General features: G+C 51.7%; 1 protein-coding gene across 1 annotated transcript in view; it reads right to left on the reverse strand.

Moving 5' to 3' along the window:
• Positions 1 to 15634, reverse strand: part of LOC139251753 (C-type lectin domain family 12 member B-like) — a 131438-nt gene that overhangs the window by 25704 nt on the left and 90100 nt on the right. Inside the window, exon 6 of the mRNA XM_070873294.1 lies at positions 4633 to 4748. Within this exon, the coding sequence (XP_070729395.1) occupies positions 4633 to 4748 (116 nt within the window). The remainder of the gene's footprint in view (positions 1 to 4632; positions 4749 to 15634) is intronic.

Consider the following 15634-nt stretch of genomic DNA (forward strand, 5'->3'; position numbering starts at 1 on the left):
TAGTCCTGTATCAGTCCCCAAACTAATCCCACTGCACCGCTCTCTCCCCATAGTCCTGTTTCAATCCCCAAACTAATCCCACTGCCCCGCTCTCTTCCCATAGTCCTGTATCAATCTCCAAACTAAGCCCACTGCCCCGCTCTCTTCCCACAGCCCTGTATCAATTCCCAAACTAATCCCACTGCCCCGTTCTCTCCCCATGGCCCGGTATCAATCCCAAACTAATCCCACTGCCCCACTCTCTCCCCATGCCCTGTATCAATTCCCAAACTAATCCCACTGCCCCGTTCTCTCCCCATGGCCCGGTATCAATCCCAAACTAATCCCACTGCCTCGCTCTCTCCCCATAGTCCTGTATCAATCCCAAAACTAATCACACTGCCCCGCTCTCTCCCCATAGTCCTGTATCAATCCCAAACTAATCCCACTGCCTCGCTCTCTCCCCATAGCGCTGTATGTATCCCAAACTAATCCCACTGCCCCGCTCTCGCCCCATCGCCCTGTATCAATCCCAAACTAATCCCACAGCCCCGCTCTCTCCCCATAGCCCTGTATCAATCCCAAACTAATCCCACTGCCCCGCTCTCGCCCCATCGCCCTGTATCAATCCCAAACTAATCCCACAGCCCCGCTCTCTCCCCATAGTCCTGTATCAATCCCCAAACTAATCCCACTGCCTCGCTCTCTCCCCATAGCCCTGTTTCAATCTCCAAACTAATCCCACAGCTCCGCTCTCTCCCGATAGTCCTGTATCAATCCCCAAACTAATCCCACTGCCCCGCTCTCTCCCCATAGTCCTGTATCAATCCCCAAACTAATCCCACTGCCCCGCTCTCTCCCCATAGTCCTGTATCAATCCCCAAACTAATCCCACTGCCCCACTCTCTCCCCATAGTCCTGTATCAATCCTAAACTAATCCCACTGCCCCGCTCTCTCCCCTTAGCCCTGTATCAATCCCAAACTAATCCCACTGCCCCGCTCTCTCCCCACAGCGCTGTATCAATCCCAAACTAATCCCACTGCCTCGCTCTCTCCCCTCAGCCCTGTATCAATCCCAAACTAATCCCACTGCCCCGCTCTCTTCCCATAGTCCTGTATCAATCCCCAAACTAATCCCACTGCCCCGCTCTCTCCCCATAGTCCTGTATCAATACCCAAACTAATCCCACTGCCCCGCTCTCTCCCCATAGTCATGTATCAATCCCCAAACTAATCCCACTGCCCCGCTCTCTCCCCATAGTCCTGTATCAATCCCCAAACTAATCCCACTGCCCCGCTCTACCCCCATATCCCTGTATCAATCCCCAAACTAATCCCACTGCCCCGCTCTACCCCCATATCACTGTATCAATCCCCAAACTAATCCCACTGCCCCGCTCTCTCCCCATAGACCTGTATCAATCCCCAAACTAATCCCACTGCCTCGCTCTCTCCCCATAGTCCTGTATCAATCCCCAAACTAATCCCACTGCCCCGCTCTCTCCTCATAGTCCTGTATCAATCCCCAAACTAATCCCACTGCCTCGCTCTCTCCCCATAGTCCTGTATCAATCCCCAAACTAATCCCACTGCCCCGCTCTCTCCCCATAGTCCTGTATCAATCCCCAAACTAATCCCACTGCCCCGCTCTCCCCCCATAGTCCTGTATCAATCTCCAAACTAATCCCACTGCCCCGCTCTCTCCCCATAGTCCTGTATCAATCGCCAAACTAATCCCACTGCCCCGCTCTCTCCCCATAGTCCTGTATCAATCCCCAAACTAATCCCACTGCCCCGCTCTCTCCCCATAGCCCAGTATCAATTCCCAAACTAATCCCACTGCCCCGCTCTCTCCCCATAGTCCTGTATCAATCCCCAAACTATTCCCACTGCCCCGCTCTCTCCCCATAGTCCTGTATCAATCCCCAAACTAATCCCACTGCCCCGCTCTCTCCCCATAGTCCTGTATCAATCTCCAAACTAATCCCACTGCCCCGCTCTCCCCCCATAGTCCTGTATCAATCTCCAAACTAATCCCACTGCCCCGCTCTTTCCCCATAGTCCTGTATCAATCCCCAAACTAATCCCACTGCCCCGCTCTCTCCCCATAGTCCTGTATCAATCCCCAAACTAATCCCACTGCCCCGCTCTCTCCCCATAGTCCTGTATCAATCCCCAAACTAATCCCACTGCCCCGCTCTCTCCCCATAGTCCTGTATCAATCCCCAAACTAATCCCACTGCCCCGCTCTCCCCCCATAGTCCTGTATCAATCTCCAAACTAATCCCACTGCCCCGCTCTCTCCCCATAGTCCTGTATCAATCCCCAAACTAATCCCACTGCCCCGCTCTCTCCCCATAGTCCTGTATCAATCCCCAAACTAATCCCACTGCCCCGCTCTCTCCCCATTGCCCAGTATCAATCCCCAAACTAATCCCACTGCCCCGCTCTCTCCCCATAGCCCTGTTTCAATCTCCAAACTAATCCCACTGCCCTGCTCTCTCCCCATAGCCCTGTATCAATCCCAAACTAATCCCACTGCCCCGCTCTCTCCTCATAGTCCTGTATCAATCCCCAAACTAATCCCACTGCCCCGCTCTCTCCCCATAGTCCTGTATCAATCTCCAAACTAATCCCACTGCCCCGCTCTCTCCCCATAGTCCTGTCTCAATCCCCAAACTAATCCCACTGCCCCGCTCTCTCCCCATAGTCCTGTCTCAATCCCCAAACTAATCCCACTGCCCCGCTCTCTCCCCATAGTCCTGTATCAATCCCCAAACTAATCCCACTGCCCCGCTCTCTCCCCATAGCCCTGTATCAATCCCCAAACTAATCCTACTGCCCCGCTCTCTCCCCATAGTCCTGTATCAATCTCCAAACTAATCCCACTGCACCGCTCTCTCCCCATAGTCCTGTATCAATCCCCAAACTCATCCCACTGCCGCGCTCTCTCCCCATAGTCCTGTATCAATCCCCAAACAAATCCCACTGCCCCGCTCTCTCCCCATAGTCCTGTATCAATCCCCAAACTAATCCCACTGCCCCGCTCTCTCCCCATAGTCCTGTATCAATCCCCAAACTAATCCCACTGCCCCGCTCTCTCCCCATTGCGCTGTATGTATCCCAAACTAATCCCACTGCCCCGCTCTCTCCCCATAGTCCTGTATCAATCCCCAAACTAATCCCACTGCCCCGCTCTCTCCCCATTGCCCAGTATCAATCCCCAAACTAATCCCACTGCCCCGCTCTCTCCCCATTGTCCTATATCAATCTCCAAACTAATCCCACTGCCCCGCTCTCTCCCCATAGCCCAGTATCAATTCCCAAACTAATCCCACTACCCCGCTCTCTCCCCATAGTCCTGTAACAATCTCCAAACTAATACCACTGCCCCGCTCTCTCCCCATAGTCCTGTATCAATCCCCAAACTAATCCCACTGCCCCGCTCTCTCCCCATAGCCCAGTCTCAATTCCCAAACTAATCCCACTACCCCGCTCTCTCCCCATAGTCCTGTATCAATCCCCAAACTAATCCCACTGCCCCGCTCTCTCCCCATAGCCCTGTATCATTCCCCAAACTAATCCCACTACCCTGCTCTCTCCCCATAGTCCTGTATCAATCCCCAAACTAATCCCACTGCCCTGCTCTCTCCCCATAGCCCAGTATCAATTCCCAAACTAATCCCACTACCCCGCTCTCTCCCCTTAGTCCTGTATCAATCGCCAAACTAATCCCAGTGCCCCACTCTCTCCCCATAGTCCCGTATCAATTCCCAAACTAATCCCACTACCCCGCTCTCTCCCCATAGCCCTGTATCATTCCCCAAACTAATCCCACTGCCCCGCTCTCTCCCCATTACGCTGGATGTATCCCAAACTAATCCCACTGCCCCGCTCTCTCCCCATAGCCCAGTATCAATTCCCAAACTAATCCCACTACCCCGCTCTCTCCCCATAGTCCTGTATCAATCCCCAAACTAATCCCACTGCCCCGCTCTCTCCCCATAGTCCTGTATCAATCCCCAAACTAATCCCACTGCCCCGCTCTCTCCCCATAGTCCTGTATCAATCCCCAAACTAATCCCACTGCCCCGCTCTCTCCCCATAGTCCTGTATCAATCCCCAAACTAATCCCACTGCCCCGCTCTCTCCCCATTACGCTGGATGTATCCCAAACTAATCCCACTGCCCCGCTCTCTCCCCATAGCCCAGTATCAATTCACAAACTAATCCCACTACCCCGCTCTCTCCCCATAGTCCTGTATCAATCCCCAAACTAATCCCACTGCCCCACTCTCTCCGCATCGTCCTGTATCAATCCCCAAACTAATCCCACTGCCCCGCTCTCTCCCCATAGTCCTGTATCAATCCCCAAACTAATCCCACTGCCCCACTCTCTCCCCATAGTCCCGTATCAATCCCCAAACTAATCCCACTGCCCCGCTCTCTCCCCATAGTCCTGTATCAATCCCAAACTAATCCCACTGCCCCGCTCTCTCCCCATAGTCCTGTATCAATCTCCAAACTAATCCCACTGCCCCGCTCTCTCCCCATAGTCCTGTATCAATCTCCAAACTAATCCCACTGCCCCGCTCTCTCCCCATAGCCCAGTATCACCCCAATCTAAACTCACACCCCTCGGGTTTGACTACCTGGGCTCCGTCCCGTCCAGCCAGTTCCAATTTCCTGTCCACGATTTCTTCGAAAGTCCAATCCAATATGTCTGACTGTATCTGTAATCGATTCGAGCACGCGAGTATAAGAAGTCCTGAATCACATACAACAGTGGATTGTTACACTTACAATAGACACTCAGAATGTCACAAAGCTTTGCACTCAAACTTCTCCAACGCCTTCTGTGGTTCATCACCGGGAATCTGCCTCAGGTGTGTTTGATGGGACAGTGTAGAGGGAGCTTTACTCTGTATCTAACCCCATGCTGTCCCTGCCCTGGGAGTGTTTGATGGGACAGTGCAGAGGGAGCTTTACTCTGTATCTAACCCCCTGTACCTGCCCTGGGAGTGTTTGATGGGGACAGTGTAGAGGGAGCTTTACTCTGTATCTAACCCCCTGTACCTGCCCTGGGAGTGTTTGATGGGACAGTGTAGAGGGAGCTTTACTCTGTATCTAACCCCCTGTACCTGCCCTGGGAGTGTTTGATGGGGACAGTGTGGAGGGAGCTTTACTCTGTATCTAACCCCCTGTACCTGCCCTGGGAGTGTTTGATGGGACAGTGTAGAGGGAGCTTTACTCTGTATCTAACCCTGTGCTGTACCTGCCCTGGGAGTGTTTGATGGGACAGTGTAGAGGGAGTTTTACTCTGTATCTAACCCCGTGCTGTACCTGCCCTGGGAGTGTTTGATGGGACAGTGCAGAGGGAGCTTTACTCTGTATCTAACCCCCTGTACCTGCCCTGGGAGTGTTTGATGGGACAGTGTAGAGGGAGCTTTACTCTGTATCTAACCACTGTACCTGCCCTGGGAGTGTTTGATGGGACAGTGTAGAGTGAGAGTTACTCTGTATCTAACCACTGTACCTGCCCTGGGAGTGTTTGATGGGACAGTGCAGAGGGAGCTTTACTCTGTATCTAACACCCTGTACCTGCCCTGGGAGTGTTTGATGGTAGAGTGTAGAGGGAGATTTACTCTGTATCTAACCCCGTGCTGTACCTGCCCTGGGAGTGTTTGATGGACAGTGTAGACGGAGCTTTACTCTGTATCTAACCCCTGTACCTGCCCTTGGAGTGTTTGATGGGACAGTGTAGAGGGAGCTTTACTCTGTATCTAACCTCCTGTACCTGCCCTGGGAGTTTTTGATGGGACAGTGTAGAGGGAGATTTACTCTGTATCTAACCCCGTGCTGTACCTGCCCTGGGAGTGTTTGATGGGACAGTGTAGTGTAGAGGGAGCTTTACCCTGTATCTAATCCGTGCTGTACCTGCCCTGGGAGTGTTTGATGGGACAGTGTAGAGGGAGCTTTACTCTGTATCTAACCCCCTGTACCTGCCCTGGGAGTGTTTGATACGAAAGTGCAGAAGGAGCTTTACTCTGTATCTAACCCCGTGCTGTACCTGCCCTGGGAGTGTTTGATGGGACAGTGTAGAGGGAGCTTTGCTCTGTATCTAACCCCCTGTACCTGCCCTGGGAGTGTTTGATGAGACAGTGGAGAGGGAGCTTTACTCTGTATCTAACACCCTGTACCTGCCCTGGGAATGTTTGATGGGACAGTGCAGAGGGAGCTTTACTCTGTATCTAACCCCCTGTACATACCCTGGGAGTGTTTGATGGGACAGTGTAAAGGGAGCTTTACTCTGTATCTAACCCAATGTACCTGCCCTGGGAGTGTTTGATGGGACAGTGTAGAGGGAGCTTTACTCTGTATCTAACCCCCTGTACCTGCCCTGGGAGTGTTTGATGGGGACAGTGTAGAGGGAGCTTTACGCTGTATCTAACCCCCTGTACCTACCCTGGGAGTGTTTGATGGGACAGTGTAGAGGGAGTTTTACTCTGTATCTAACCCCATGTACCCGCCCTGGGAGTGTTTGATGGGACAGTGTAGAGGGAGCTTTACTCTGTATCTAACCCCCTGTATCTGCTCTGGGAGTGTTTGATGGGACAGTTTAGAGGGAACTTTATTCTGTATCTAACCCCGTGCTGTAGCTGTCCTGATAGTGTTTGATGCGTAAGTCCAGAGGGAGCTTTACTCTGTATCTAACCCCCTGGACCTGCCCTGGGGGTGTTTGAAGGGACAGTGTAGAGGGAGCTTTACTCTGTATCTAACACCATGTACTTGCCCTGGGAGTGTTTGATGGGACAGTGTAGAGGGAGCTTTACTCTTTTTCTAACCCCCTGTTCCTGTCCTGGGAGAGTTTGATGAGACAGTGTAGAGGGAGCTTTACTCTGTATCTAACCCCCTGTATCTGCTCTGGGAGTGTTTGATGGGACAGTGTAGAGGGAGATTTACTCTGTATCTAACCCCGTGCTGTACCTGCCCTGGGAGTGTTTGATGGGACAGTGTAGAGAGAGCTTTACTCTGTAGCTAACCCCTGTACCTGCCCTGGGAGTGTTTGATGGGACAGTGTAGAGGGAGCTTTACACTGTATCTAACGTGCTGTACCTGCCCTGGGAGTGTTTGATGGGACAGTGTAGAAGCAGCTTTACTCTGTATCTAACCGCGTGCTGTACCTGCCCTGGGAGTGTTTGATGGGACAGTGTAGAGGGAGCTTTACTCTGTATCTAACCCCTGTACCTGCCCTGGGAGTGTTTGATGGGACAGTGTAGAGGGGGCTTTACTCTGTATCTAACCCCCTGTACCTGCCCTGTGTTTGATGGGACAGTGTAGAGGGAACTTTACTCTGTATCTAACCACATGTACCTGCCCTGGGAGTGTTTGATGGGACAGTGTAGAGGGAGCTTTACTCTATATCTAACCCCCTGTACCTGCCCTGGGAGTGTTTGATGGGACAGTGTAGAGGGAACTTTACTCTGTATCTAACCCCCTGTACCTGCCCTGGGAGTGTTTGATGGGACAGTGCAGAGGGAGCTTTACTCTGTATCTAACCCCCTGTACCTGCCCTGGGAGTGTTTGATGGGACAGTGCAGAGGGAGCTTTACGCTGAATCTAACCCCCTGTACCTACCCTGGGAGTGTTTGATGGGACAGTGTCGAGGGAGCTTTACTCTGTATCTAACCCCGTGATGTACCTGCCCTGGGAATGTTTGATGGGACAGTGTAGAGGGAGCTTTACTCTGTATCTAACCCCCTGTACCTGCCCTGGGAGTGTTTGATGGGACAGTGTAGAGGGAGTTTTACTCTATATCTAACCCCCTGTACCTGCCATGGAAGTGTTTGATGGGACAGTGTAGAGGGAGCTTTACTCTGTATCTAACCCCCTGTACCTGCCCTGGGAGTGTTTGATGGGACAGTGTAGAGGGAGCTTTACTCTGTATCTAACCCCCTGTACCTGCCCTGGGAGTGTTTGATGGGACAGTGTAGAGGGAGCTTTACTCTGTATCTAACCCCCTGTACCTGCCCTGGGAGTGTTTGATGGGACAGTGTTGAGTGAGCTTTACTCTGTATCTAACCCCCTGTACCTGCCCTGGGAGTGTTTGATGGGACAGTGTAGAGGGAGCTTTACTCTGTATCTAACCCCCTGTACCTGTCCTGGGAGTGTTTGATGGGACAGTGTAGTGTAGAGGAAACTTTACTCTGTATCTAACCCGTGCTGTACCTGCCCTGGGAGTGTTTGATGGGACAGTGTAGAGGGAGCTTTACTCTGTATCTAACCCCCTGTACCTGCCCTGGGAGTGTTTGATGCGAAAGTGCAGAGGGAGCTTTATTCTGTATCTAACACCCTGTTCCTGCCCTGGGAGTGTTTGATGGGACAATGTCGAGGGAGCTTTACTCTGTATCTAACCCCGTGATGTACCTGCCCTGGGAATGTTTGATGGGACAGTGTAGAGGGAGCTTTACTCTGTATCTAACCCCCTGTACCTGCCCTGGGAGTGTTTGATGGGACAGTGTAGAGGGAGCTTTACTCTGTATCTAACCCCCTGTACCTGCCCTGGGAGTGTTTGATGGGACAGTGTAAAGGGAGTTTTACTCTATATCTAACCCCCTGTACCTGCCATGGAAGTGTTTGATGGGACAGTGTAGAGGGAGCTTTACTCTGTATCTAACCCCCTGTACCTGCCCTGGGAGTGTTTGATGGGACAGTGTAGAGGGAGCTTTACTCTGTATCTAACCCCCTGTACCTGCCCTGGGAGTGTTTGATGGGACAGTGTAGAGGGAGCTTTACTCTGTATCTAACCCCCTGTACCTGCCCTGGGAGTGTTTGATGGGACAGTGTTGAGGGAGCTTTACTCTGTATCTAACCCCCTGTACCTGCCCTGGGAGTGTTTGATGGGACAGTGTAGAGGGAGCTTTACTCTGTATCTAACCCCCTGTACCTGCCATGGGAGTGTTTGATAGGACACTGTAGAGGGAGCTTTACTCTGTATCTAACCCGTGCTGTACCTGCCCTGGGAGTTTTTGATGGGACAGTGTAGAGGGAGCTTCACTCTGTATCTAACCCCCTGTACCTTTCCTGGGAGTGTTTGATGGGACAGTGTAGTGTAGAGGAAGCTTTACTCTGTATCTAACCCGTGCTGTACCTGCCCTGGGAGTGTTTGATGGGACAGTGTAGAGGGAGCTTTGCTCTGTATCTAACCCCCTGTACCTGCCCTGGGAGTGTTAGATGGGACAGTGTAGAGGGAGCTTTACTCTGTATCTAACCCCCTGTACCTGCCCTGGGAGTGTTTGATGCGAAAGTGTAGAGGGAGATTTACTCTGTATCTAACCCCGTGCTGTACCTGCCCTGGGAGTGTTTGATGGGACAGTGTAGAGAGAGCTTTACTCTGTAGCTAACCCCTGTACCTGCCCTGGGAGTGTTTGATGCGACAGTGTAGAGGGAGCTTTACTCTGTATCTAACCGCGTGCTGTACCTGCCCTGGGAGTGTTTGATGGGACAGTGTAGAGGGAGCTTTACTCTCTATCTAACCCGTGCTCTACCTGACCTGGGAGTGTTTGATGGGACAGTGTAGAGGGAGCTTTACTCTGTATCTAACCCCATGTACCTGCCCTGGGAGTGTTTGATGGGACAGTGCAGAGGGAGCTTTACTCGGTATCTAATACCCTGTTCCTGCCCTGGGAGTGTTTGATGGGACAGTGCAGAGGGAGCTTTACGCTGAATCTAACCCCCTGTACCTACCCTGGGAGTGTTTGATGGGACAGTGTCGAGGGAGCTTTACTCTGTATCTAACCCCGTGATGTACCTGCCCTGGGAATGTTTGATGGGACAGTGTAGAGGGAGCTTTACTCTGTATCTAACCCCCTGTACCTGCCCTGGGAGTGTTTGATGGGACAGTGTAGAGGGAGTTTCACTCTATATCTAACCCCCTGTACCTGCCATGGAAGTGTTTGATGGGACAGTGTAGAGGGAGCTTTACTCTGTATCTAACCCCGTGTACCTGCCCTGGGAGTGTTTGATGGGACAGTGTAGAGGGAGCTTTACTCTGTATCTAACCCCCTGTACCTGCCCTGGGAGTGTTTGATGGGACAGTGTAGAGGGAGCTTTACTCTGTATCTAACCCCCTGTACCTGCCCTGGGAGTGTTTGATGGGACAGTGTTGAGTGAGCTTTACTCTGTATCTAACCCCCTGTACCTGCCCTGGGAGTGTTTGATGGGACAGTGTAGAGGGAGCTTTACTCTGTATCTAACCCGTGCTGTACCTGCCCTGGGAGTGTTTGATGGGACAGTGTAGAGGGAGCTTTACTCTGTATCTAACCCGTGCTGTACCTGCCCTGGGAGTTTTTGATGGGACAGTGTAGAGGGAGCTTCACTCTGTATCTAACCCCCTGTACCTGTCCTGGGAGTGTTTGATGGGACAGTGTAGTGTAGAGGAAGCTTTACTCTGTATCTAACCCGTGCTGTACCTGCCCTGGGAGTGTTTGATGGGACAGTGTAGAGGGAGCTTTACTCTGTATCTAACCCCCTGTACCTGCCCTGGGAGTGTTTGATGCGAAAGTGCAGAGGGAGCTTTATTCTGTATCTAACACCCTGTTCCTGCCCTGGGAGTGTTTGATGGGACAATGTCGAGGGAGCTTTACTCTGTATCTAACCCCGTGATGTACCTGCCCTGGGAATGTTTGATGGGACAGTGTAGAGGGAGCTTTACTCTGTATCTAACCCCCTGTACCTGCCCTGGGAGTGTTTGATGGGACAGTGTAGAGGGAGCTTTACTCTGTATCTAACCCCCTGTACCTGCCCTGGGAGTGTTTGATGGGACAGTGTAGAGGGAGTTTTACTCTATATCTAACCCCCTGTACCTGCCATGGAAGTGTTTGATGGGACAGTGTAGAGGGAGCTTTACTCTGTATCTAACCCCCTGTACCTGCCCTGGGAGTGTTTGATGGGACAGTGTAGAGGGAGCTTTACTCTGTATCTAACCCCCTGTACCTGCCCTGGGAGTGTTTGATGGGACAGTGTAGAGGGAGCTTTACTCTGTATCTAACCCCCTGTACCTGCCCTGGGAGTGTTTGATGGGAGAGTGTAGAGGGAGCTTTACTCTGTATCTAACCCCGTGCTGTACCTGTCCTGGGATTGTTTGATGGGACAGTGGAGAGGGAGCTTTACTCTGTATCTAACCCCCTGTACCTGCCCTGGGAGTGTTTGATGGGACAGTGTAGAGGCAGCTTTACTCTGTATCTAACAGCGTGCTGTACCTGCCCTGGGAGTGTTTGATGGGACAGTGTAGAGGGAGCTTTATCTGAATCTAACCCCCTGTACCTGCCCTAAAAGTGTTTAATTGGACAGTGTAGAGGGAGCTTTACTCTGTATCTAACCCCATGTACCTGCCCTGGGAGTGTTTGATGGGACAGTGCAGAGGGAGCTTTACTCTGTATCTAACCCCCTGTACCTGCCCTGGGAGTGTTTGATGGGACAGTGTAGAGGGAGCTTTACTCTGTATCTAACCCCCTGTACCTGCCCTGGGAGTGTTTGATGGGACAGTGTAGAGGGAGCTTTACTCTGTATCTAACCCGTGCTGTACTTGCCCTGGGAGTTTTTGATGGGACAGTGTAGAGGGAGCTTCACTCTGTATCTAACCCCCTGTACCTGTCCTGGGAGTGTTTGATGGGACAGTGTAGTGTAGAGGAAGCTTTACTCTGTATCTAACCCGTGCTGTACCAGCCCAGGGAGTGTTTGATGGGACAGTGTAGAGGGAGCTTTACTCTGTATCTAACCCCCTGTACCTGCCCTGGGAGTGTTTGATGGGACAGTGGAGAGGGAGCTTTACTCTGTATCTAACCCCCTGTACCTGCCCTGGGAGTGTTTGATGGGACAGCGTAGAGGGCATTTACTATGTATCTAACCCCCTGTACCTGCCCTGGGAGTGTTTGATGGGACAGTGCAGAGGGAGCTTTATCTGAATCTAACCCCCTGTACCTGCCCTGGGAGTGTTTTATGGGACAGTGTAGAGGGAGCTTTACTCTGTATCTAACCCCATGTACCTGCCCTGGGAGTGTTTGATGGGACAGTGCAGAGGGAGCTTTACTCTGTATCTAACACCCTGTTCCTGCCCTGGGAGTGTTTGATGGGACAGTGTAGAGGGAGCTTTACTCTGTATCTAACCCCATGTACCTGCCCTGGGAGTGTTTGATGGGACAGTGCAGAGGGAGCTTTACTCTGTATCTAACCCCCTGTACCTGCCCTGGGAGTGTTTGATGGGACAGTGCAGAGGGAGCTTTACTCTGTATCTAACCCCCTGTACCTGCCCTAAGAGTGTTTGATGGGGACAGTGTAGAGGGAGCTTTACGCTGAATCTAACCCCCTGTACCTACCCTGGGAGTGTTTGATGGGACAGTGTAGAGGGAGCTTTACACTGTATCTAACCCCCTGTACCTGCCCTGAGAGTGTTTGATGGCACAGTGTCGAGGGAGCTTTACTCTGTATCTAACCCCCTGTACATGTCCTGGGATTGTTGGATAGGACAATGTAGAGAGAGTTTTACTCTGTATCTAACCCCGTGCTGTACCAGCCCTGGGAGTGTTTGATGAGACAGTGTAGAGGGAGCTTTACTCTGTATCTAACCCCCTGTACCTGCCCTGTGAGTGTTTGATGGGACAGTGTAGTGTGAGCTTTACTCTGTATCTAACCCCCTGTACCTGCCCTGGGAGTGTTTGATGGGACAGTGTCGAGGGAGCTTTACTCTGTATTTAACCCCATGCTGTACCTGCCCTGGGAGTGTTTGATGGGACCGTGTAGAGGGAGCTTTATCTGAATCTAACCCCCTGTACCTGCCCTGGGAGTGTTTTATGGGACAGTGTAGAGGGAGCTTCACTCTGTATCTAACCCCATGTACCTGCCCTGGGAGTGTTTGATGGGACAGTGCAGAGGGAGCTTTACTCTGTATCTAACACCCTGTTCCTGCCCTGGGAGTGTTTGATGGGACAGTGCAGAGGGAGCTTTACTCTGTATCTAACCCCCTGTACCTGCCCTGGGAGTGTTTGATGGGGACAGTGTAGAGGGAGCTTTACGCTGAATCTAACCCCCTGTACCTACCCTGGGAGTGTTTGATGGGACAGTGTAGAGGGAGCTTCACACTGTATCTAACCCCCTGTACCTGCCCTGGGAGTGTTTGATGGCACAGTGTCGAGGGAGCTTTACTCTGTATCTAACCCCCTGTACATGTCCTGGGATTGTTGGATAGGACAATGTAGAGAGAGTTTTACTCTGTATCTAACCCCGTGCTGTACCAGCCCTGGGAGTGTTTGATGAGACAGTGTAGAGGGAGCTTTACTCTGTATCTAACCCCCTGTACCTGCCCTGTGAGTGTTTGATGGGACAGTGTAGAGGGAGCTTTACTCTCTATCTAACCCCATGTACCTGCCCTGGGAGTATTTGATGGGACAGTGTAGAGGGTGCTTTAATCTATATCTAACCCCCTGTACCTGCCCTGGGGGTGTTTGATGGGACAGTGTAGAGGGAACTTTACTCTGTATCTAACCCCCTGTACCTGCCCTGGGAGTGTTTGATGGGACAGTGTAGTGTGAGCTTTACTCTGTATCTAACCCCCTGTACCTGCCCTGTGAGTGTTTGATGGGACAGTGTAGAGGGAGCTTTACTCTTTATCTAACCCTCTGTACCTGCCCTGGGAGTGTTTGATGGGACAGTGTCGAGGGAGCTTTACTCTGTATTTAACCCCATGCTGTACCTGCCCTGGGAGTGTTTGATGGGACAGTGTAGAGGGAGCTTTACTCTGTATCTAACCCCCTGTACCTGCCCTGGGAGTGTTTGATGGGACAGTGTCGAGGGAGCTTTACTCTGTATTTAACCCCATGCTGTACCTGCCCTGGGAGTGTTTGATGGGACAGTGTAGAGGGAGCTTTACTCTGTATCTAACCCCCTGTACCTGTCCTGTGAGTGTTTGATGGGACAGTGTAGAGGGAGCTTTACTCTGTATCTAACCCCGTGATGTACCTGCCCTGGGAGTGTTTGATGGGACAGTGTAGAGGGAGCTTTACTCTGTATCTAACCCGTGCTGTACCTGCCCTGGGAGTGTTTGATGGGACAGTGTAGAGGGAGCTTTACTCTGTATCTAACCCCCTGTACCTGCCCTGGGAGTGTTTGATGGGACAGTGTAGAGGCAGCTTTACTCTGTATCTAAACCCCTGTACCTGCCCTGGGAGTGTTTGATGCGAAAGTGCAGAGGGAGCTTTACTGTGTATCTAACCCCGTGCTGTACATGCCCAGGGAGTGTTTGATGGACAGTGTAGATGGAGCTTTACTCTGTATCTAACCCCCTGTACGTGCCCTGTGAGTGTTTGATGGGACAGTGTAGAGAGAGCTTTACTCTGTATCTAACCCCATGTACCTGCCCTGAGAGTGTTTGATGGGACAGTGTAGAGGGAGCTTTACTCTGTATCTAACCCCCAGTACCTGCCCTGGGAGTGTTTGATGGGACAGTGTAGAGGGAGATTTACTCTGTATCTAACCCCGTGCTGTACCTGCCCTGGGAGTGTTTGATGGGACAGTGTAGAGAGAGCTTTACTCTGTAGCTAACCCCTGTACCTGCCCTGGGGGTGTTGGAAGGGACAGTGTAGAGGGAGCTTTACTCTGTATCTAACCCCATGTACTTGCCCTGGGAGTGTTTGATGGGACAGTGTAGAGGGAGCTTTACTCTTTTTCTAACCCCCTGTTCCTGTCCTGGGAGTGTTTGATGAGACAGTGTAGAGGGAGCTTTACTCTGTATCTAACACCCTGTACCTGCCCTGGGAGTGTTTGATGGGACAGTGTAGAGGGAGATTTACTCTGTATCTAACCCCGTGCTGTACCTGCCCTGGGAGTGTTTGATGGGACAGTGTAGAGAGAGCTTTACTCTGTAGCTAACCCCTGTACCTGCCCTGGGAGTGTTTGATGCGACAGTGTAGAGGGAGCTTTACTCTGTATCTAACGTGCTGTACCTGCCCTGGGAGTGTTTGATGGGACAGTGTAGAGGCAGCTTTACTCTGTATCTAACCGCGTGCTGTACCTGCCCTGGGAGTGTTTGATGGGACAGTGTAGAGGGAGCTTTACTCTGTATCTAACCCTCTGTACCTGCCCTGGGAGTGTTTGATGGGACAGTGTAGAGGGAGCTTTACTCTGTATCTAACCCCTGTACCTGCCCTGGGAGTGTTTGATGGGACAGTGTAGAGGGGGCTTTACTCTGTATCTAACCACATGTACCTGCCCTGGGAGTGTTTGATGGGACAGTGTAGAGGGAGCTTTACTCTATATCTAACCCCCTGTACCTGCCCTGGGAGTGTTTGATGGGACAGTGTAGAGGGAGTTTTACTCTGTATCTAACCCCCTGTACCTGCCCTGGGAGTGTTTGATGGGACAGTGTAGAGGGAGCTTTACTCTGTATCTAACCCCCTGTACCTGCCCTGTGTTTGATGGGACAGTGTAGAGGGAACTTTACTCTGTATCTAACCACATGTACCTGCCCTGGGAGTGTTTGATGGGACAGTGTAGAGGGAGCTTTACTCTATATCTAACCCCCTGTACCTGCCCTGGGAGTGTTTGATGGGACAGTGTAGAGGGAGTTTTACTCTGTATCTAACACCCTGTACCTGCCCT

This window comes from Pristiophorus japonicus, unplaced genomic scaffold, assembly GCF_044704955.1.
Source record: "Pristiophorus japonicus isolate sPriJap1 unplaced genomic scaffold, sPriJap1.hap1 HAP1_SCAFFOLD_440, whole genome shotgun sequence".
NCBI classification, from domain to species: Eukaryota; Metazoa; Chordata; class Chondrichthyes; family Pristiophoridae; genus Pristiophorus; species Pristiophorus japonicus.